This window comes from Canis lupus, chromosome 35, assembly GCF_048164855.1.
Source record: "Canis lupus baileyi chromosome 35, mCanLup2.hap1, whole genome shotgun sequence".
In the NCBI taxonomy this organism is placed as follows: domain Eukaryota; kingdom Metazoa; phylum Chordata; class Mammalia; order Carnivora; family Canidae; genus Canis; species Canis lupus.
Window position 1 is genome coordinate 3,495,755 of NC_132872.1, and position 23,720 is coordinate 3,519,474.

Sequence of the window (23,720 nt, forward strand, 5' to 3'; positions counted from 1 at the left end):
GGAAGACACCCTGAGCACTTTTCTGCTCTCTGCCTGTGTTTCTGCACCTAGGACTTTGGCAGCCTGCGCTCCGTCACCTCTCGGTGTGACTTGAAGGCAAACCTGGTCAAAAACGGCTGCGGAGACGAGTTTGAGAGCCCGGCCAGCAGCACCCAGGTCCTGCGGAGCCTGCCTCTCAGCAGCAAGGGCTCCAGTCCCGCCAGCTCAGACGTCATTCAGATGACGCCACAGAAGATCGCCCTGAACCTGCGGCCGGGTAAGTGCCCTGGGGATGGGACGCGTTCGTCGTGCCAAGGTGAGCCAGTGCAGGGAAATGGCAGAGCTTGGCCCAGGCCCCAGGAGGCAGAGTACAAGGCTCCCGTGGACAGATAGGTATCTTTGCTATTTGTTTAATCAAGGTAAAATATATGTAACATAAAATTTAGCATTTTAATCATTTTATTTTATTTTATTTTTTAATTTTTTTTTAAGATTTTATTTATTTATTCATAAGATACAGAGAGAGGCAGAGACATAGTTAGAGGGAGGAGAAGCAGGATCCATGCAGGGAGCCTGATGTGGGACTCGATCCTGGGACTCTGGGATCATGCCCTTAGCCGAAGGCAGACGCTCAACCACTGAGCCACGCAGGCGTCCCAGTTTTAACCATTTTAAAGTATGTAGTTCAGCAGCATGAGATACATTCACCATGTCTATCACCACCGTCCCTCTCCAAAACTTTTTCATTATCTCAGCCCGAAACTCTGTGCCTATTAAACACACATTCTTTTATTTTTTTTCTTTAAAGATTTATTTATTTACTTGAGAGAGTGTGTGTGCACATGTGCTCTCCAGAGCAGAGAGGAGGGGCAGAGGGAAAGAGAGGGAGAGAAGCAGACTCCCTGCTGAATAGGAACCCCATGACCCTGAGATCAGGACCTGGGCTGAAGTCAAGAGTCCTAGGCTTAACCAACTGAACCATCCGGGTGTTCCTAGACGCTAGTTCTTGATTCCACTCCCACCTTCACTCTGGCAGCCACTATTCTTTCTGGCTTGAGGAGTTCGACTACTCTCCATGCCCCATATACGTGAACCCATACAGTACTTTTACTTTTGTGTCAGGCTTATTTTACTCAGAGCATGTCTTCAGGGTTCATTCACGTTGTAGCATATGTCAGAATTTGCTTCCTTTTTAAGGCTGGATTAAACTTCATTGTTTAATCCAGCCTTATACTGGATATTATACTGCATTTTGAATGTCCATTCATCCATCGGTGTTTCCACTTTATGGCTATTATAAATAATGTGATTGCAGTTTATGGGAGGATACTGGTAGGTTTACTCCCTAGTTAATACAAGTTTCTCAGGAAAGTGCTGCTTTCAGGAAAATGTAGTTTTTCGTGTCAGCAAATTCCATTTGAGTCCATGGCATGCTGAAGGGACAAACTTTTAGAGTAGAGGTATTTTGTTCTATGACCCTAGGACCTCTGCAAGCCCTAGGATGGATTGTGATATGAGGAAACAGATTTTTGTACCTACTGTGTCCTAAATACCTAGCCTACTCTAAGGTAGCTAATACCATCGTCCACATGAGGAGCGACCGGCTCAAGGTCTACCAGTTAGAAATGGTTACTCCGATTCAGTCCCAGGTCTTTGTGTCTAGAAAACTCATGTTTTTTTCTAGTTCATCCCTTTTTTAAATATAATATTCTACATTTACATTTAGATTTAGAATTCTACATTTAGATTCTACATTTGTTGTGTTGTCAAAAAGTGGATATGCATAGGTTCAAATTAGAAAATATCACATTTTGAGAGAAGGTAGCTTATTTTCAAATTCCTTTGATTTTTTTAGCCTTTTATTCTATCTCATTGCCTAAGAAACCATTGGCAATCACTGCTTCCAGATGGTTTGCTTTAGACTTCAGGGCCACTTGGAGCCGGTGGCAGGATCATGGATGTGGCTAGCCATCCTGGGTTCCAGTTCTAACTCCGGGCTGAGCTTGCAGGACCCAAGCAGGCTACCCCACTCTTTAGCTCTCCAGGTCTTTGTCACCTTCATTCCTCACAGCCATGTTCAGAGGCTTAAATGAGCCTTTTTGTATAAATAACACTTTAAAAAGTCAAAATTTCCGTTCTTTACAAAGAGTAGCAGCCAAAGATGCAGATTCTGGAGTCAGCTAGGTCTAGGTTTGAATAGCGATTCTCCGTGTCTCAGAGATGGATTTAGCTCCGTGCCACCATCACAAGCACTTAGTGATGCTGGTTGTTGGTGTCATCGTATATTTAAAAATGTTTAATCTGCCTATTGAGTTGTTTTGGGAATAAGAAATGAAAGGAGGATGTACGCAGCTCTGCTAGAGAGAGAGGCACAAGCTACTAGGTTGCTGGGGATTAATGTGGGGATTAAGGGACACTTAGCCTTTTTGTTTGGTGAGATACCACGCTGAGAGAGAGAAGGAAGGAAGGGAGCCCTTGCAAAGGCCTGTGCCTGAGTAGGGAAGAGTCAGCTGAGCCTCTGTGTGGGCAGCTAGGTGGTGGTGTCCTCTGGGTCGAGGTAACTCCTCTCCATACGTGAAGACAGGCTCAGGGTCAGGGCTGTGACGGAGAAGGGGATGTAGGAGTTGTGTAGAATGTTAAGATTATTTGAACATTGTGTGGGATAAGAGTAGCTATCAATTAATGTGAATGATGTATCTTCTGTCTTAGTTAATCACAGTAAAACAGTAACTTAAAGGAAATTCTTCAGAAATCATCCACTTTTTAAAAAAAGATTTTATTTATTTATTTGACAGAGAGAGAGGCCACAAGCAAGAGATTTTTATTTATTTATTTGACAGAGAGAGAGGGTACAAGCAGGGGAGTAACAGGCAGAGGGAGAGGGAGAAGCTCCCCACCCACCTCCAGGAAGCCTGATGCGGGACTTGATCCCGGGACCCTGGGGTCATGACCCCAGTTGAAGGGGTCACCTGAGCTACCCCGGCGCCTTTCATCCACTTTAATGCAATATTATTTTTCATTTCTACTAGACTCTGTCTCTATTCTCATATTCATAATTTTCACATACTTAAGATGTATTTATAATCATGCGCTGATGTCACTTAATAATTAACAAAGACCAAAATCCTTGTCCATCTTCATCAGAAAAGCAAGTTTGTCAATCAAGTTTATAGTTTCAGGTCATCATCAGAGGAGGTTTTTAACTAATACTTTTGGAACTCCTCATTTAGAATTGTTCTCAGAGCCTCTGGTTTTCTCTCTAAGAAATATATACCTTCATGGTGGCAAATCCTTATTCTTTAGGGTAGAGTTAGTTTAGGAAAGAGTTGAAGGTCACACAAAGCCAGAGATGCCACAGTTTTGTTTTTTTTTTAAACAATTTTAATTCTACCTAAAATCACAATGAAGGTATGACTCTGAGGCCGTTCTTTGATTTGATTTGCCACCTGGCTTTTTAAATAGCCCCCAGCGAGGAGTTAAAGAAGTGATTCAAGTGAAGGTAGCCTCCTTGGGCAAAGTTTTCTTGGCATTGCATTTATGCACAATACTGATTTATGCATAAAGCTCAATATAAGCTCAATTAAGGAAGAAAGAAATCAGTCTTTTTTTTTTTTTTTTAAAGAAATCAGTCTTATTTTGATATGCTTGTGGTTGTGCTCTGAGTCATCACATATATAAGCCATGTTTTAGGGATCCCTGGGTGGCTCAGCGGTTTAGCGCCTGCCTTTGGCCTGGGGCGTGATCCTGGAGTCCCGGGATCGAGTCCCACGTCGGGCTCCTGGCATGGAGCCTGCTTCTCCCTCCTCCTGTGTCTCTGCCTCTCTCTCTCTCTAGGTCTATCATAAATAAATAAATAAATCTTAAAAAAAAAGAAAAAAGCAATGTTTTATTTTGCTTATTGAATTGTCTTGGAAATAAGAAACTAAAAAAGGGTGTTAGTGGCTCTGCTGGACAGAGAGGCACAGACACTGGATTGCCAGAGATTAGTGCTGGAATTAGTTGAGGTTGCTAATTTTATAAGTCAGGGCATAGTCACATGTCCTGGTAAGCATTATGACACAGTTTCTGATATTGGAAATAAAATGGAAAGCATGATCCTATTTTTATACAAAATCATGACATGGGTGGTGTGTGTGAGCTCTCTGGTTGTGTGGAAGGCGTGCTGATGGAGAGCCCATTTCTGGGAGGTCAAGGTGATGGAGGGGTTGGCTGCCCAGTTCAAATACACCTAAGCTGTGAGTATGTTTGTCTGTAGATATGAGCACTTGGAGGAGATCTGATGAAAATATGAATTCCGAAAGGTCTAGAACCTTGCAAATATGTTTCTCAAATATAGAAACGCCTGAAGCCAATGAAGCCTCTTAAAACCTTAAGAATTTTAATTGTTTTTAAAGAGGCAAACCCCAGCTATTTATTTATTTGGGGGAAGAAGAGGATTTTATGTTGCAGTTAGCAACATTCAATTTACCAAGTGCGTAGTTAACCTCAAGGTAATCACCCCCCTGACTCTGCAGAAGGCTTTCAGGTCTAGTGGTGGGTTTTTCCATTTTTTATTTTTAGAAATGCTTTTTTTTTTTTTTTTTTGGTCTCCTCCCTTGCCCTGCTCCCCTATACCTCATAATACATTCATAATACATATTTGTTGAGTGAAATGTAACACTTCGCCAGCCTTAGACTAGACTAATCAAAGACAAGCCTTAGCGTACTATGAGTGATACTTCAGGAAAGCAAAGTTACTGTTCCAGGTAAGCCTAGGGGAAAAAAGAAAAAAGAAAACTTTTCCTCTCTGTGGATCTTTTTATTTTTGCTTTCTTTCTTTTTTTTAAATTTAATTAAGATGTGATTCACATGCCATAGAAATCAACCATTTTATGTTTATTTTATTTATTTATTTATTTATTTATTTATTTATTTATTTATTTATTTATTTTATTTGTTAAGATCTTATTTTTAAATTAAAAAAAATTTTTTTTTATTTTTAAATTTTTTAAAGTTATTTTTTTTTAGTGATCTCTACACCCAATGTAGGGCTCAAACTCATTACCCTGAAATCGAGTTACATGCTCTTCTGACTGAGCCAGCCAGGCGCCCCAAGTCATCATTTTAAAGTACATAATTCAGTGGTTTGTAGTATATTTGCAGCATTGTGCAACCATCACCATTGTCTCATTCCAGAACCTTTTCCTCACCTCAAAAAGAAACCTGGTATGCATTAACAGTCACTCCTTATCTTTTCCCTCCTGGCCACATTCCACCTTAGGCAACCACTAATCTACTTTCTATTTGTGTGGTTGTGCTTATTCTCGACATTTTATATAAATCAAAGGTATGTGGCTTTTTATGTCTGGCTTCTTTTACTTTGCAAAATATCTTCAGGATTCATTGATGTTGTAGCATTTATCAAGACTTCCTTCCTTTTTATGACCAAATAATATTCCTTTGTATATGTACAGACATGCCACATTTTTGCTGATGAGTATTGGGGCTGTTTTCACTTTGGGGCAATCATGACTAATGCTACTGGGAACATTCATGCACAAGTTTTTGTGTGGACATGTGTTTTCAATAATCTTGAGTATATAACTAGTAGGAGTAGAATTGCTGGGTCATATGGTAATTCTATGTTTAACTTTTTGAGGAACTGCCAAACTCTAAGTAGGATTTTGTGTAAACACAGGATCATGTTTTCCATTTTGTTTCCAATCCTGGAAACTGTATGTCAGGAAAACAATCTAAAAAAATTCTCAACAAAAGATATAAACTTTAGAATAAAGCTTATTGAAACGGTAAATAAAAGGCTAGTGGTGGTTCTGAAACACTGGGGGCAGTTAAAAGGTTTACTTGTCATTAATTTTCCTTGAGCCCATTGGGTAGTTGTTTTTTTTTTTTTTTTTCATATTAAAGCGTTTTATTTTGAAATAATTGTAGGCTCACAAGAAGTTGCAAAGGTAATAGTGTTCTGTTTTTGTTTTTGTTTTTAAAGATTTATTTATTTATTCATGAGAGACACAGAGGGAGAGACAGAGACACAGGCAGAGGGAGAGAAGCAGGCTCCCCCAGGGGAGCCTGATGCGGGACTCGATCCCAGGACCCTGGCATCATGCCCTGAGCCAAAGGCAGATGCTCAACTGCTGAGCCACCCAGGCGTCCTCATAGTGTTCTTATATACCCTTCCCAGCTTTCGCTGATAATGTCATATAACCAAAGTACATTATTGAAACCAGGCAGTTGACATTGGTACAGCGCTATTAACTAACCTAGGTGATTGGTTACTTTTGAGATGGGTTTCCTGCCAGCCTTTGCCTGTGCTGCTTTTTTCCCCCTTCTCCTCCAAGCTTCTACTTTGGAGAAAGCCAGTTACCTGACTTAGGTATTGCGTCTGCCACCCAGACTGATAAGAAGCACATACCTTATTAAGAAGTCTAAGAAAGACTTGATGGTGGATGGAGAAGAGGTTGGCTATGCATAGGATGCTTGTGCCTTCCCCCCAACATGTGTAAAGTGAAATCCTAACCTCCAGTGTGATGGTATCAGGTGGTGTGGGGTCTTTGGGAGGTGATGAGGTCATGAGGGTAGAGCCCTCATGAATGGATTAGTGCTATGAATTAAAAAAAAAAACCCCAGAGGGCTCCCTTGTCCCTCCTGCTGTGTGAGGACACAGCAAGAAGCTGGCAGTCTACAACCCAGAAGAGGGTTCTTACCAGAAATCAACCATGGATCTTGATCTTTTTTTTTTTTAATAAATTAATCTTTTATTGGTGTTCAATTTACCAACATACAGAATAACACCCGGATCTTGATCTTAGACTTACTTGGAGCCTTCAGGACTGTGCGAGAGGCATTTCTATTGCTTAAAAGTCCCACGCAGTCTGTGGTACTCGTTAGAATAGCCCAAATGGAGTAAGACAGGGTTCTTTTCTTTTTTCTTAAAGATTTTATTTATTTATTCATGAGAGATAGAGAGAGAGAGAGAGAGAGAGAGGCAGAGACACAGGCAGAGGGAGAAGCAGGCTCCATGCTAGGAGTCTGATGTGGGACTCGATCCCGGGTCTCCAGGATCACACCCTGGGCTGAAGGCGACCCTAAACTGCTGGGCCACTGGGGCTGCCCCAAGACAGGGTTATTTTCAAGGAAACTAGGAATGCCAAGGCCTAATGCTTGGGGGCAGACACTGGTGGAGGTCAACCATGTCTTCCCACAGTTCCTTCCTTGGTTCCATCTGTCAAGAGTCTGAATTCTGGAGTAAGGAGTAGGGTGCGTTATGGCACACCAGCCTTGTCCTAGGCCAGGGAGCCAATTCTTTGGTTCTAGGTCTGGATTTAATTCTGGGATACTGATTTACCTTCTGCTACAGTAAACAGAAGAGCTAGATGACAGTCAGAAGGTGTGCACCTGGACCCTAATTCCTCGCTCAGCGGAGGTCCTGTTTGTAATGTAGCCGATTTTAACATGTCCCTTCTTTCTGTTAATTTTCGGCACAGAAGGGTAATTCTGAGGAATCAGAAACTACTTCTATTTATTGAAGGGTGGCAAGAGTCTTTAGTGGATGGAATACTGCTGTGTCTGAACACTCGAACAAAAATCAGTCTTAAAAACACAAGAAGTTGGGACGCTTGGGTGACTGGGTGGCACAGTGGTTGAGCATCTGCCTTTGGCTCAGGGCATGATCCCAGATTCCCAGGATCGAGTCCCGCATTGGGCTCCCTGCATGGAGCCTGCTTCTCCCTCTGCCTGTGTCTCTGCCTCTCTCTCTGTGTCTCTCATGGATAAATAAATACAATCTTTTTTAAATTTGTGTTAATAAGATATTTTAAAAAATAAAATCAGATATAATTGAGGTCACGGTGAACTGACCCCTCATTCTGAATGCAAATGATATTACCCTCTTTCTTACACCCTTCCCTTTTTGGAAAACTGGGAGAAATACTTCTTTTTTTGGGAATCCCTGGGTGGCTCAGCGGGTGAGCACCTGCCTTCGGCCTAGGGCGTGGTCCTGGAGACCCAGGATCGAGTCCTGCATTGGGCTCCCTGCGTGGAGCCTGCTTCTCCCTCTGCCTGTGTCTCTCTCTGTCTCTCATGAATGAATAAAATCTTAAAAAAAAAAAAAAAACAACCCAAAATACTTCTTTTTTTGCGTTTGCAGCCCCCAAACGGGGAGGGGTATGTGTGCTTTTTCAGTAACCAATTTCTCTTAGAATTTGATGCCAGGACCTTTCTCACTTGAGAGTAGAAGCCTGCTGAGCACATACAAACTTGTGTGTCACACCTTGTTTCCCTTTTTGCCCTCACGTCTGGAAAATGTGGAGTTACATTTAATGCCCAAGGCCGTAGCCATTCACACACAAGTTTCCGGCAGAATTTTCTGTCTCCCTTTTTATCCCTACAGGAAATTGCTCTAATAACTGACTTTTGGGGGCAGCCCGGGTGGCTCAGTGGTTTAACGCCGCCTTCAGCCCAGGGCGTGATCCTGGAGACCTGGGATCGAGTCCAGCGTTGGGCTCCCTGCGTGGAGCCTGCTTCTCCGTCTGCCTGTGTCGTTGCCTCTTTCTCTCTGTCTCTGTGTGTGTGTGTGTCTCTCATGAATAAATAAATAAAATCTTTAAATAAAACAACAACAGACTTTTGGAGGCACTCAGGTGGAAGCTTTTCTCCTCCTGTAAAGGTGTTAGCAGACATTGTCTCCTTTGATCCCCGTAGTAGTGAACATCCTCCCATTTCCCGGATCCAGAGCGTGAATAGCAAGTTTAGAGGAGCCCGAGGTCTCCCCAGTTCTTGGTGACCAGAGTTCCAGCCCAGCTGTCCTTCTCCAAGCCTCGCAGCCTCTTCCCTCCCTCAGATCCCTCTCCAGATGCAAGCCCTGGCCTGGTCCTGAAGCACCCAGATGCTTCTACCACAAAAAGGCAGAAGTGGGTCTGCATTAAAGAAGATGTAGTCGGGAACTTGGGGGGAAGGGCACAGGCGACCCCGCAAAGAGGTCAGGGGTTGGACGGGGGGGGGGGGGGGGGGGGGGGGGGGGATTGCAGGCTGCACCCCCTGGGGCCTGGGCCCGCCTCTCCTCCCTCCTGCCCTTCCCCCGCCCGCCCGATGTGTCATCCAGGCCTGGGAGGGGCGCAGCGCCCGACCGCTCCGTCCGCCTGATGGGAGCCAGAGGCCGACCTCGCGGCAGTCCAGAATTCCTTCTGGAAGAAAGCTCCAACATTCCTGTGCTTGAGTCAGGTTCTGATGGTTTTTAAAAGCCGGCTCCTATGCGCAGGGGCCCCAGGGACCGCCCCGCGGCGGTGTCCGGGAGGGAGGGAGCAGCCGAGACAAGTCTGGGGAAGCGGCTCGGGCTGTCACTCAGGCAACAAATAATCATAATAATTGGTCTTGGTCGGGGCAGCCGGGCCCGGAGCGCCTGTGGCCTTCATCAGCTGCGGGGTACCCGGGCCGCCGGCTCAGGATGCTCCCGGGGTCACCTCCAGAGGTGGAACCTGAACTGAGGCCCTTTGATCATTGGGGTCTCCATGGTCCCGTCAATGCAACAGGCCTCTGTGGGGTGGGAGGAGGGCAGGGGGCCCCTGTGGTGGGGCTCCCTCCCCCGCAGGTTCAGGAAGGCTTCAGCCCGCCGGCTGTCCGGCTGTCCACTGGAGGACAGGTTCGCTTCCCTGGGGGGTGGCCGCCAGCAGACCCGGTGAGGACCCAGCTGGGGGAGCCAGCTTCACCGTGGCACCTCTGAACACCCAACGCGTGTGTCCGGATTTCAAATGTGGGTGCAGCTTCTCGGCAGAGAGAGTTTAAGGGCGTGTTGGTGCCTCTGAAAAATGAACAAGCCCAACGGCAGATAAAATTGCCTGGTATGATTGCTTCTTGAAGTTGGTTCCAAATGATGTGTTTTTAGAGCTTATGAAATAATTTAGGATCATCATCCTGGCATGAGTCCTCTGGTTGTTGTGCTGACTTGGGCCTTTCTGTAAACCCTGGGAGGTGACCCTGCAAGGCCACGCCTCCCAGGCACCGACTTTTCATTTATTTCCCTCCGAATTCATTCCTCCTTCTCCTCTGCCCTGTTCCTGTGGAACCAAAAGTTATTTTCTCTCTCTCTCTCTTTTTTTTTTTTTATTTTCTCTTCTTGTAGCTGGTAGACAAACCCCGTAGCGTTTCTTTTTTTCTTTCTTTCTTTTTTCCCCCTTCATGTTGATGGTGCTAACATTTGGAATCTGTCTTCCTGTATTTATGCATATACCTTCTGATGATAATGATTCATATCTCTGCTATCCCAAAATGTCACGGATGCCCAAGAACTAAGTACTATTGTCCATAAGTAGCTAGGGAAATAGAAAAGGGTGAAATAGAATAGAAAATGTGAAAAAAGAAAAAGAAAAAAAAAGAAAATGTGGCAGAAGCATACATTTTTTTTTTTAAGATTTTATTTATTTGTGAGAGACACACAGAGAGAGGCAGAGACACAGGCAGAGGGAGAAGCAGGCTTTGCACAGGGAGCCTGACGCAGGACTTGATCCCGGGACCCCAGGGTCACACCCTGAGCCAAAGGCAGACGCTCAACCGCTGAGTCACCCAGGTGTCCAGAAGCATAAATATTTTTGCCCTTTTAAGGGGTATTTTAAGTAACTGTGTGTCTCACCGCCTTGGTCCTCTTTCTTCCCACCTCAGTTCTTACTCATGCACATATCTCCTTTTGTTTATTCCCTCTTTTCTATTTCATTTCCCCCCCCCCTCCAGTCTCCTCCTGGTCACACTCCCATCAGAATACTACTGGGGAGACGAGTTGTTAAAGAGTCCCCTTAAAAACCTGAGCTAAGTATTTGGAAGGAGAACCTATAACGTCCCCCTCAGCACCATGTTCCCTTCCATTACTGTACTTCCCAGAAAAAATACTTCTGCCAAAAGGCACTAAAAAAAAAAAAAAAAAAAAGGCAAGAGGGGCCTAGCTTTGAAAGTGAAATCCATCCCTTCAGCCCCCAGCAAGTTGGATGACCTCTCCTGTATACGGCCTCTCTGTTGGCACAGGTGACAAGACTACTTTCCAGCTGCAGGTTCGACAGGTGGAGGATTATCCTGTGGACTTGTACTACCTGATGGACCTCTCCCTGTCCATGAAGGACGACTTGGACAGCATCCGGAACCTGGGTACCAAACTCGCTGAGGAGATGGGGAAGCTCACCAGCAACTTTCGGTTGGGGTTTGGGTCTTTTGTAGACAAGAACATCTCCCCTTTCTCCTACACAGCGCCAAGGTACCAGACCAATCCGTGCATCGGGTGAGTGACCAGGAATCCTTCTGTTGGGTATTTAAGGGCGGGAGAATGGAGTAGCAAGAAAACGTCGCCCACAGAAAGGGGAAGGCGTATTTGGGGGCAGGGCGGGAGCAGACTTCGTGTGTAGTGTGATCGGTGATGACCCAGTTCTGTCCCCCTACCGCTACGTGTGAGGGCATGAGCCGTTGCAAGGCTGTAGGGAGCTATGATGATCGGAGCTCATTTGTTTTCCTGCCTGTCTGACACTCAGCACTGTTTTCTACATTAAGACTATGTTGTCAGGAAGTGAACGCCCAGACGTTCCGGGAGGGAGCGGGCGGCGGGACAATGTAGACTTTGCCCTTGTGTAGGGTGACCCGAGGTCCTTGGGGACAAGCGTATTATTGGTTGTTTTTGTATTTACATAAACTTACCTTGACAAAATGAAATGGAAATCCTGTGTTTTCAAGGTACGACTTTTTCCCCCCACTGTAAGTCAGGTACTTGAATCAGAAAATATTTGACATAAAAAAAAAAAAATATTTGACAGATTATCAGAGAGCAGGAATATCTAACTGCCACAGCACACAAATCCAAAAGTATGTCATGATGGAAGTTTAGTTCCTGTTCCTCTAAATCTAGATGAAGCTCCTGGTCAGTGGCCACCTGTCTTCCAAGCAGGGGCTCAAGGACCCAGGCTCTGTCCACCCTCTACTTCTTCATCTTCCACATGTGGTTTTTATGGTCATTGCGTCCAGATGATGGCTCATAGGAGGAGCTGAGGGGCCAGGACTTAGTGGCCTTTGCCTCTTCGGCTCCTGCGTTTTATCAACCAACAGAGTCCTCACAAGGAGGCTGGAAACGAGGTTAGCTGTGCCCAGGAAGAAGAGGAAGCAGGGTTGGTGAACAGGACTCTGCCATTGTGTACTTGTTGGGGGGTGTGGGGGGTCATAGCCTCCAGCTTCCCTAAGGCAACCTCTATAGGGCTGGTTTCTTTCCAGTCTTGCAAATGTTCCCATAAATGTTTGTGACAATGAGTGGTAACTTCCAACTCTTTCTTCCTCATCGCTACATTCAATGTTAGTCAGGCTTTGGAATATCAGGCCCCAGGAGAGTTACTAGGTAAGAAACAGCTAAGACTTAGGTTCTTTTTTTTAAAGATTTTATTTATTTATTCATGAGAAACAAAGGCAGAGACACAGGCAGAAGGAGAAGCAGGCTCCCTGCAGGGAGCCCGACGTGGGACTTGACCCCGGGTCTCCAGAAACACGCCCTGAGCCAAAGGCAGATACTCAACTGCCGAGCCACCCAGGTGTTCCCAAGACTTAGGTTCTTACCAAGTGTCAGGCACTGTATGAAATGCCTTGCACCATATGGATTATCTCATTGGAATCCCATGACAGTCTTTTGAGGTCTCTATGGTAGCCGTGAGCTTTGCCAGATGAGGAAACCGACACTTTACACAGCTTATCCGAGATGACACAACTAGTAAGGGGCAGCCTTGGGGCAAGAATCCAGACAAACTGCTTTAGAGTTTGCATTCCCAGTGACACGGTGCTTGCTTTTCCCCATCCAAAATCACACAACAGCACAGATGCTTTCCCAGAGTCCAGTTAGAAGGTAAGACCCGTCCTCAAACCAAGCCCATTCTCAAGGTGCTTTGCCTAAGGACAATGTTAGGCCCATGCTACTGTCACAGTCCTCCAATCTCGGTGGCTCAGCACCATCAGAGCTTATATCTTGCTTGTATAAAATTTGTTGAGGGTTGAGCTGCTTCCCTTGGCAGGGGACTCAGATCCCGGCCCTTTCACTTTATGGTGGCATTTTTGATTCCTGGGTCACTTGGCTGCCGCCAGGGAGGAAGAGCGCTGTTTCTAAGCCCATAAACCTGTCCAGCTCCTCAGCTCATCTTCAGCAGCCTCAACAGCATCCAGCCCTGGGTTGGGCTGGGTGGTTGGGACGTGGTGGTGTTTTTATGGTGGTCATGTATGTCCTCCTTAATCTTCCCAGATCCTCTGGATATTCTCCTTGAAGCTCCTCTAGATCATCCCTTACCGTTTGGGAACTGACCCAATGGTAAGAAAATAAAAAAACAAGAAAGAGGCTTAAGGACAAAAGTGATTCTAAGTTATTTAACTGTGAAAAGGCCTGGCGTCACCATTTGCTGGGTTTCGCTTTCTCCTGGCCACAGGTGGCTACTGGTCCTGCTGGTGCCACTATCACTCTGGTCCTGTCTCCAAGGCCCCTTCAGCTGAGTCTCGGTGCCAAGTGTCCTATGATTGGAGTTTTGCTTCTTACCTGGTGTAACAGCATCTTAGCCAAAACTTTCTTCAGTTCATCAAGAATCGTGATCCTGTTTGCTGCTTTTTCACCCCTGCCCTCTGATTGAGTCCTGTCTCCAGACGGACAGGGTGTGTCTCCGCAGTCATTTCTCCAAGGACCATGACTGTGAGATATGCTAGAGTGAAAGCCCGGAGAGGACGAAGGATTGGCTCTGGGAGCTCAGCATCCAAATATTCAAGGCTATCACCCACCACTTTTCCAGAGTCCTTCTCTGAGCCCTAGAAGGCAGACCCGGTTGTAGACAGTGACAGTCCTCACAGTGAGCACAGACACTCTGAAAGACCCACGGGACAGGAAATCTAGTGAAGAATGGGTGTTTCGAAGGAAGCATCAGGGCTAAGTTAGGCAAATCTCTCCTCCAAGCTGGGTGCCACGTCAGGGGGTCCCTCTGCGGCTCAATGAGACAGGCTGGGGTTTATCTCCCCAGGACCAGGCAGTGGCAAGCGGGTGTGGTGTCCCAGGTCTCGGAGGTCCCCACTGCTCCTGGGGAGAACGGCAAAAGGTGGCTCTTCCTGGGTCCGATCCAGCCTGTGTGTGCTTGGTTTGCTTTTCTAAATTTTAATGGCATTGCATATTAGTTACCTACATTTAAAAAAAAACTAGAAGATTTGACCAAGAATAACCAGGATGGGGGCACCTGGGCGGTTCGGTTGGTTGAACATCTGGACTCTTGATTTCAGCTCAGGTCGTGAGATGGAGCCCCACTTAGCGTAGAGTCTGCTTCTTCTTCTCTCTGCTCCTCCCCCTGCTCGAGCTCTTTCTTTACTTTTTTTTTTTTTTTTTTTTTGCGCTCTTTCTTTAAAATAAATTAATAAAATCTTAAAAAAAAAAAAAAAGAAGAAGAAGAAGAAGCAGAACCAGGATTTGCACGTTTTCTAGAATGAGGAGGACCTCTGGCAGAGCTGGGCTTGTACCTAGCCTTGGCCGCCGCTGCTTCCACCACTCTCTCGTGTGACGCCTGACCCGCTTCACTCGCCTGCCTTTCATCCCTGGCTCCGGGCACATGGTCTGTGATCCTCGTCTGTTCTTTTCCTTCAGCTAGTGTGCAGAGAAGTCACAGCGCTCTTCTCAAGCTCCAGTGGCATCTTGCTTTGGGCTTTTCTCCCCCGTGGGAGTGGAAACAGCTGTGACCCCCAGGGAGTTTTGGGAAGATGGGGTCAGGAGGAGTGGCTTAACCACCTGTGCAGGACACCTCGGAGAAGAGAGAGCTGGCTCCTGATGGGTCTTCCTGAGGTTTGTCCCTCCTCCTGCTCCAGATAGTTCTGCCAAAGGATCAAAATTCTAGACTCATCCTTTCCTACCTTAGAATGTGCTAGAAATGCCAGAACTGAAAGTAGTACCTGGTAAGTAGTACCAGGGCTGCCATAATAAGAAAAAAGGCGTAGCATAATTTAATCATCTGATTAAAGAATTGTTTTTTTTTCTCATTGTAAGTTTTTAAAATTTAAATTCAATTAATTAACATGTATTATTGGTTTCAGAGGTAGAGGTCAGTGACTCATCAGTCTTATATAACACGCAGTGCTCATCCCATCACGTGCCCTCCTTACTGTCCATCACCTAGTTACCCCATCTCCCACCCACTCCCCTTCAAGGACCTTCAGTTTGTTTCCTGTGATTAAGAGTCTCTTATAGTTTGTTTCCCCCTCTGATTTTGTCTTGCTTTAATTTTCCCTCTCTTCCCCTATGATTCTCTGTTTTGTTTCACAAATCACATCTGAGTGAGATCATATAATTGCCTTTCTCTGGTTGACTTATTTCCTTTAGCATAATATCCTCTAGTTCCATCCACATCATTGCAAATGCAAGATTTCAGGTTTTTTGATGGCTGAGGAGTATTCCATTGTGTATATATACACCACTTCTTGTTTATTCATTCATCTGTTGATCGACATCTGAGCTCGTTCCATAGTCTGGCTGTTTTGGACATTGCTGCTCTGAACTTTGGGGTGCAGGTACTCCTCAGATCACTACATTTGTATCTTTGGGGTAAATAGTAGTGCAATCACTGAAACACAGGGTAGCTCTATTTTCAACTTTTAAAGGAACCTCCATACAGAGTGGCTGCACCAGCTTGCATTCCCACCAACAGTGCAAGACAGGGTTCCCCTTTCTCCACATCCTCACCAACATCTGTCATTTCCTGACTTTTTAATTTTAGCCTTTCTGACCAGTGTGAAGTGGTAGCTCAATGTGGCTTTGATTTGTATTTCCCTGATGCCGAGTGACGTTGAGCATTTTTTCATGTGTCTGTTGGCCATTGGTAAGTCTTCTTTGGAGAAATGTCTGTTCATGTCCTCTGCCCATTTCTTGATTGGATTATTTATTCTTTGGGTATTGGGTTTGGTAAGTTCTTTACAGATTTTGGATACTAGCCCTTTATCTGGTGTGTCATTTGCAAATATCTTCTCCCATTCTGTAGGTTGTCTTTTGGTTTTGTTGACTCTTTCTTTTGCTGTGCAGAAGCTTTTATCCTAATGAAGTCCCAATAAAGAACTGTTTAATTGCTATTCTGAAAAAAAAAAATAATTGCTATTCTGAGTAACAGGAACAGTGTCATGGGGGAAAGTCAGGTGGTGTTCACTGATACAGGATTTGAAGGATTTAATGCAGCATGTTATCTTTGGTCCTGAACATACTTTCTTCTGCTGGAGGTAGCTTGTTGTTAAAATACATGTCATGTCTCTGGGTGCCTGGGTGGTGCAGTCATTTGAGCGTATGACTCTTGGTTTCAACTCAGGTTGTGATTTTGGGGTGGTGGGATTGAATCCCGCATTGGGCTCAGTGTGGAATCTGCTTAAGACTCTCTCTCCTGGGATCCCTGGGTGGCTCAGCGGTTTGGCGCCTGCCTTTGGCCCAGGGTGTGGTCCTGAAGTCCCAGGATCGAGTCCCGCATCGGGCTGCCTGCATGGAGCCTGCTTCTCCCTCTGCCTGTGTCTCTGCCTTTCTATCTGTGTCTCCCATGAATAAATAAATAAAATTAAAAAAAAAAAACTCTCTCTCCTTCTTCCCCCTCCTGTGCTTGCTCATGCTTTCTCTTTCTAAAAAAATACATAAAAAAAAAGAAATATATGTCACATGTCACGTCACATTTATTTGTGCAATCTAAAAAAGCCAAATTCACAGAGACACAGTAGTAGACTGGTAGGTTGCTGGGGCTTGGGGGCTGGGAGGTGGGAGAAATGGGGGAAAGGTTGGTCAAAAGGTACAGACTTCCAGTTATAAGATGAGTGTGTTCTGGAGATGTAATGTACAGCACGGTGATGACTTGGAACGTATACTTGTATACTTGGAAGTTGTTAAGAGAATAGGTCTTAAATGTTCTCGCCACACACACACATATGGAAATAGACATGAAAAACTTGTACAAGAGGGATAACACATTTCATCCTTCATCATTTATGTTTTTTCTTACCCTTCCTGTATTTCTTCCAAGGGGACATAGTATTCCTTCACCACCTTGATGGTACGATTTTGTTGTCTTCTGGAGTATCTTATGGCTGATGTGAAGTCTGCTGTCCGTCTAATGGCTTGCCTTCTCTCTGGTGGCTTTTAATATTTTCCCGTGCTTTTCATATTCTATAATGATACGCATTTCAGTGTGTCTAGGCTGAATTTACTTTTATTTACATTGCTCAGAATCTGGTCTGCTTGCTTAGCCTGAGAATACATCTTTATTCTTGAAATTTTTCAGGCATTTTTCTCTTTTCATCTCCCCTTCATTTTCTAACGCTAATTTCCATAAATAGGAAATTTCTTCTAGTTTACTATTTTGTTCTTCAGTTGTTTCATCCGTATACTGAAGTTTCAGTTTTAAATTTCACTATTTGTTGTTTGATTCTTTTCCAAACTTCTATTTTTTTATACTTTTTTTTTTTTTTTTTTCCAGAGCCTTCTGACTTTTTTCCTTCTAATAATATCCTGTTCTGGCTTTGGTATCTATTCTTTCCTCCCCTTTAATGTCTTCAATATCCTAGTTTTGCAGTACTTTAAATCATTCTCTTATCTCTGTTTCTTGAACTGCGGATCATTTAGTTGGTTGCATTTGTGGACATTCCTTCACGGTAGTTTGTTTCATTAGCTCCTCTTCATTGGAGGTGATTTTCTGTGCAAGGATCACAGCCCCAGGCATGCTGGCCTGTCTGCGTCCTTGCAGGGCGGTTGTATGTTTGCCGCTGCCAGGACCCCCTGAGTTTCAATGGGATTAGTTTTCCTGTTCATTTCTCAGTTGAGGGGTTCCTTCACCATAAAAATAGTGAATTCTGGCTTGCCTAGGCCTGGAGTTTACAATTTTTATGGGTGATTCATCTCGCTCTGGGCCTGGAATGGAGCTTCCTTGCTTCTTTCCCAGGCTGGAATTTTTATCTTTGATTTGGGGGCAGGGCAGCTCTTTGTGTGCTCAGCTTTGTGCAGAGAGCTCTGTTCCAGTGCCTTATCCATCCCGGTTAAACTCCTGCCCCCAGCCCTTGCATCCGCTCGGGATACGTCCAGAAGCTCTTTGGCATGAGCTCTTGCTCCAGGCCCACCTAGTCTCGTAAGCGTGCTCATTTGTTGAACGATTCTTTTTCTTCATTTCTGGCACTTGGGATTTCCCTGCTAAACGTCAATATTAACATTTTGAAAAAATTTTGTATTATTTAGCAGGTCTAAATGTTTCGAGTAAGGGGGATAGGTCTTTCCACATCAGCTCATCCATTAATATTGTCCTGAAGCCCTGGATTATTTTCTGGATTTGTCTGAATCTGGTATCTTTAAATTGTAATCACTTTTCATATGTACATGCTCCCCGAGGCAAGTTAAGCATATATATATTTTTTATCTTCTTGGTTCATAATCCTTAATTTAGTAACTCCCCATACATGTCCCTAAACGGGGCTCTATGGACAGATGCAGGGTAGGAGATGGAGCCTTCCTTGGCCGTAGACCCCCAAACCTTCAGTTTACAGACCTAGACCTTCAGTTTACTTAAATAAGTTAAATTAAATAACTAGTCACAGAAGACATCATAATTTTTTTTTTTAAGATTTTACTTATTTATTCATGAGAGACACACAGAGAGAGGCAGAGACACAGGCAGAGGGAGAAGCAGGCTCCATTGCAGGGAGCCTGATGTGAGACTTGATCCTGGGACCCCAGGATCACAACCTGAGCCGAAGGCAGGCACTGAACCACTGAGCCCCTCCAGGTGCCCAGGACATTGTGACAACCAACGGGATCTGCGTGACAAAGCCTTTTTCTTCACACTAAGAGATTTGGTTATAGTAATTTCTCTGCCGTGAAGGCTTCTCTGGCAAACATATTTTTTAGTGCCTGACTATTTAATAAATAGTAATTCTCCAATTAGAAATATATCTACTTAATGCTGTTAGCAGGAATGAAAGGGAAAAGGTGGAAAATGCCGAGCTAATACTGGTGAGCCTTTCACAGCTTCTCCGGCTTTCTCACTGAAGGACAGCTGCTCCTCTGTTCCTCTTCCTCCCTTTCCTCAACCCACCCGATCAATTGTGACAACACACAGCTGCCTGGAGTCCTAAATCGCGGACCAGCACAGCACAGAGAGATGTGGTGGCTTGGGGGAAGGGAGCTGGTGTATATTTACTTCCTCCTGCACCTGTCCGCTTGTCAAATAACTACTGATGGGACCTCAGCTCCTTCTTCCGGCTGGGAGTATAATGTCTGTGACCTTTTCTCCATGGCAAAATGAGACGGGAATAAAACGTTTGGGTGGCCTGGGTCATACAAAAATCTGTCCTGTCCAAGCACAAGGTGTGGGTAAAGATTTGGGGAAGAAGGAGGGAGTGAAACAAAGGGAAGGCGGACAGATGGAGAAAGCATGTAGCTCCTGCCCCCTGTCCAGAGAGAGCAGGGCCTGTAGGGCAGTGGGGTGGACTCTGTCCAGAACCGGTTTGTCGTGGTAACAGGTGGATGAAGCAGGCACTGGAGGTCCCCAGGGAGAGTGGAATGGCCTCGTAGAAACTAGAGGTTGCCTCTCATTTAGGGAAAAGGAGCCTGTCCAGACCTGCCCTGGCAGCAGTTAGGCAGGATCCCCAGTAGTTGCTGAGCCTGTTTCCCTTCCCACGTACGCCGCTTAAATTGGGTTATAAAGCCTTCCCTCTGTGCCTCTCCTTTAGTGGGTTGTTTTTTTTTTTCTTTCATTTTTCATTCTGAAAGAGAGGCTTCCCTAACATGGCCCCCAACTGCGCAGTCTGTCCGTGTGCCTTCCTGGCCTCCTGTTGGTCCATCCTCACCCTCACTTCCACCCTCTGGCCTCAGGGCCGTCCTGTCCTCGGGCTCCCCACGTGCTCTCCTGCCACAGGGCTCTTGCACGTGTGCTTCTCTGCAGCTAGGACCCTCTCCCCCCTCACCTGGAGAAGGCATTTGTGAAACAATGTAAGGCCTCTCTTCCTGTGTCAGTGGCCACATGTCAAGCTGAGACTCCTAGATCCATAATTGGGATCTGACTTCCTCCAGGTATGGGGCCATGTGGGAACTCTCCTACTGACTGAAGATGCGGTCATCCAGTATCACAGGAGAAAGAGGCAGCACTAACATTCCTTTGAGGTGCAATACTTGCCTCTTCCCAAATCACCAGATAGAATTTTCCATTCGAAGATGGTTGGTTTTTGAATTTCTGCTGCATTTAGGAGAACTGGTCGTTTGTCATGGCAATATTTGTAAAAGGAATGAAGAAGCAGAAAGAATGTTTTCATTCCTGTTCCTTTAACATTTGCTCATGTGCCAGAACGTCCTGGCACACGAGGATCCGTGAGTGGCTTGGCGCAACGGGATTATGTGACCTTTTGGCACACGGCGGCAGCGGAGTTGCTGCGGGAAGCTGGTTTCTCAGGGTAGCTCTGTTCAGGCTGCTCCCACTCGATATCGCCCCCCTTCCTCAGCCCACAAGAGCCTTCCCTGCTATGCTGCTAGGCCGTGGCGCCCGAGCCACTGGGCAGCTTGCACCTCTCAAGGCCCACACCAGGGCTCCTCCAGGACGTCTTCCTCCGACCACAGTGGCCCACTATTATCTCTACTTTTTTTGAACCATTTTTCATTCCGTCCCCTTACAGCCTGGACATACTACTTGCCTGTGCCTGAGGCCTTGACGTCTGTAGAATAAGAACTGTGTTGTTTCCTCTTTGGGCGCTCCAAGGAGAAACCGTGCCTGTCCCAGGGGCACACAGTAGGTGCTGTCCCAGGGGCACACAGTAGGTGCTGGAACATACTGACGGGTGCTGCTTGAGGCCCTCAGTGAACACACAGAGTACTTGGTTGTTTAAGATTCACCTACAGTGATGCAAAGTGACCCTTCTCTTCTTTCTCTCCAGGTACAAATTATTCCCAAACTGCGTGCCCTCCTTTGGCTTCCGCCATCTGCTGCCTCTTACCGACAGAGTAGACAGCTTCAATGAGGAGGTTCGCAAACAGAGGGTGTCCCGGAACCGCGACGCGCCCGAGGGGGGCTTTGACGCCGTCCTCCAGGCGGCTGTCTGCAAGGTAACCTGGTTTCATCCCTCCGTGTGGGCGGGCTTTGGCACTGCCCGTAGGAGACGGCCGATTTTGAGTCACCCCGGCATGTGGTTCCTGTCCATTCTTACGTCAGAGGGTGAGCTCAGGGACCCGTGGGGAATCTACAGCAGTCACATCAGCTGGGGCTCAGTGATGGCTCAGAGATGGCTCAGAGCTGGTGCGTCCCTGTGTCAGGGTGTGGCTGTGTGCAGTGGATACGGTCTCTGCCAGAGGACAGCTGTTCTCTGTTTGTATGTTAGGCCCTTTTGCTGCTTTTCAGGGGAAAAAGGCCAAGTTCAAGCCCTGTGCATAGAAGCTTGTTGAGCTTGCTGGCCCAATTTTCGTAAATCTTAAAGATTGCTGTATTAGGGAATCTGGCTGAAGAAGAGAATTGCATGTCATCTTAGGTTGCATTTCTGTTTGTTTGTTTTTCTCCAGCTTCTCCGTGATATATGAATCCATAGGGAGGACGTAGACTTAGGTCAGAAATGAACTCATGCTTTGAGAGGTTCCAGTCTCAGTGAAATATATAAATGGAATGTTGGTAATAACTTCTTTTTTTCCGTAATTGAAGTATAGCGGACACATGATGCCACATTAATTTCAGGTGTGCAACGTAGTGATTCGATAGCGTATGTATTATGCTGTGCTCATCACAAGTGCAGCTGCCGTCCACCGCCATACCACACTGTCACAGAACCATTGACTATATTCCGTACACTGGACCTTTCATCCCTCGAAGTTATTCCTTCCAGAACTGGAAGCCTGTATCTCCCTCTTCCCTGCACCCATTTTGCCCGCCCCCCATCCCGCCCTCCCAACCTCCCATTTGGCAACCATTAGTTTGTTCTCTGTATTTATGGGTCTGTTTCTGCTTTCTGTTTGTTCGTTCATTTGTTTTAATTTTTAGGTTCCATGTAAGTGAAATCATAAGGTATCTGTCTTTCTCTGATCTATTTCAACTTGGCGTAATACCCTCTAGGTCCATCCATGTTGTTGCAAATGGCAAGATCTTAATCTTTTTTTATAGCTGAATAATACTCCATTTCGTATGTGTGTGTATATATCTTTCTTTATTCATCTACTGATGGACATTTGAGTTGCTCTCATACCTTGGCTATCATAAATAACACTGCAGTAAACATAGGGGTACATAGATCATTTCAAGGGTTTTCATTTTCTTCGGGTAAATACCCAGTAGTGAGTGGAATGACTGGATCATGTGGTGTTTATATTTTTAATTTTTTTAAAAAAGATTTTATTTATTTATGAGAGACACAGAGAGAGGCAGAGACACAGGCAGAGGGAGAAGCAGGCTCCATGCCGGGAGCCTGTTGTGGGGCTTGATCCCTGCACCCGGGATCACGCCCTGGGCCAAAGGCAGACGCTGAACTGCTGAGCCACCCAGACATCCCTATTTTTAATTTTTTGAGGAACCTTCCTGTGATTCCTGGCTGCACCAATTTCTATCCCCACCAGCAGTGCAGGAGAGTTCCTTTTTCTACTTGTCCTCCCCAGCACTTGTTAGGTCATAACTTATTCTTCAACTAATTTTCTACTGTCAAAACCACCACAGAAGATTTTGAAGGCAGTCACTCGTGAATTTGCTATCCCAACATATACTTTTACAATTCTTCCATAGTGGTTATCCTAGAGCAAGTATAAATGATCATGCTTTCTTGGATTTGAGGGCAATCATTGGGTCTCCCATGTTTGGGGGGAGGGTTGGGAAAGGGGACTGGAACTCAGTTTGGAGAAGCTCCTATTCATGTACTAAGTGGAAAGCACTTAGTTGTCCACGTACATAGTTTCTGACCTCCGAGAGCGTGTGTTCAGTGTGTCACAGACTCACTTTTCTCCACTCAATCTTGACCAAGTGCTAAAAGGGCCACAGTTGTCCCTTCTGAAATAAAAAGTTGAAATGGTAGGCAGGGAGGGATAAAAGGAAGGAAAAAAATGGGAAGAAAGTGCAGTCTCCTACTGTCTGTTGTCATTTGCTATGTCCTGGGGGCCACCGCTGGAGAAGGTCTCCCGTGGCTCCCTATCCAGGACTGCTGCAGCATGACCTTCGCAGCTGCTGGCCAGAGCCACATGGATGGCTTCAGAGGCCCCCGGTGCTCTGTAGGAGTCCAGGAAGGCCAGGCGCAATGTGGCTAGGATGTGGTCCGCTCTCTGTCATTACAGAGAGCTGTCACAATATGGACCACTTGTGGATTGGCTTCAGAATGAAAAATTATATTTTTGACTGGCATTCAGGCATTGATGGTATGAGGCATCGTCTTCACAGATATGCTGTCAAATCCGCTTCTTGGCGGGGACAGATAGTGCAGGGAAAACAAGGTCCCTCCCATGGCCCCATCTTGAGAATTCGGTGGATTTTCTTTTTTGCAGGGAGGAAATCCTCTTGAAAGCTTGGGGGAAAGAACTCAGTGACAGGAGAAGCAACCCCTTGTTATATTAATCCTGTTAGCGTAGTTGGAGTGGCATGATTGGATGCTGGAGGCACAGTGGTCTCCGAGACGCTGCTGGATCCACTCTGGTGCCTGCAGAGCCTTCCTTTACCACCCCAGGCCCATGCAAATCTTCTTCCCTCTGGAAACTTCGTATTTCAAGACTTGAGCATTTCAGAGATGCTGACAGATTGCTTGAATTCATAGCC

General features: G+C 45.6%; 1 protein-coding gene across 1 annotated transcript in view; it reads left to right on the top strand.

Moving 5' to 3' along the window:
• Nucleotides 1–23,720, top strand: part of ITGB5 (integrin subunit beta 5) — a 115,525-nt gene that overhangs the window by 19,125 nt on the left and 72,680 nt on the right. The window contains exons 3-5 of the mRNA XM_072812085.1: nucleotides 52–256; nucleotides 10,987–11,236; nucleotides 20,881–21,049. Of these exons, the coding sequence (XP_072668186.1) occupies nucleotides 52–256; nucleotides 10,987–11,236; nucleotides 20,881–21,049 (624 nt within the window). The remainder of the gene's footprint in view (nucleotides 1–51; nucleotides 257–10,986; nucleotides 11,237–20,880; nucleotides 21,050–23,720) is intronic.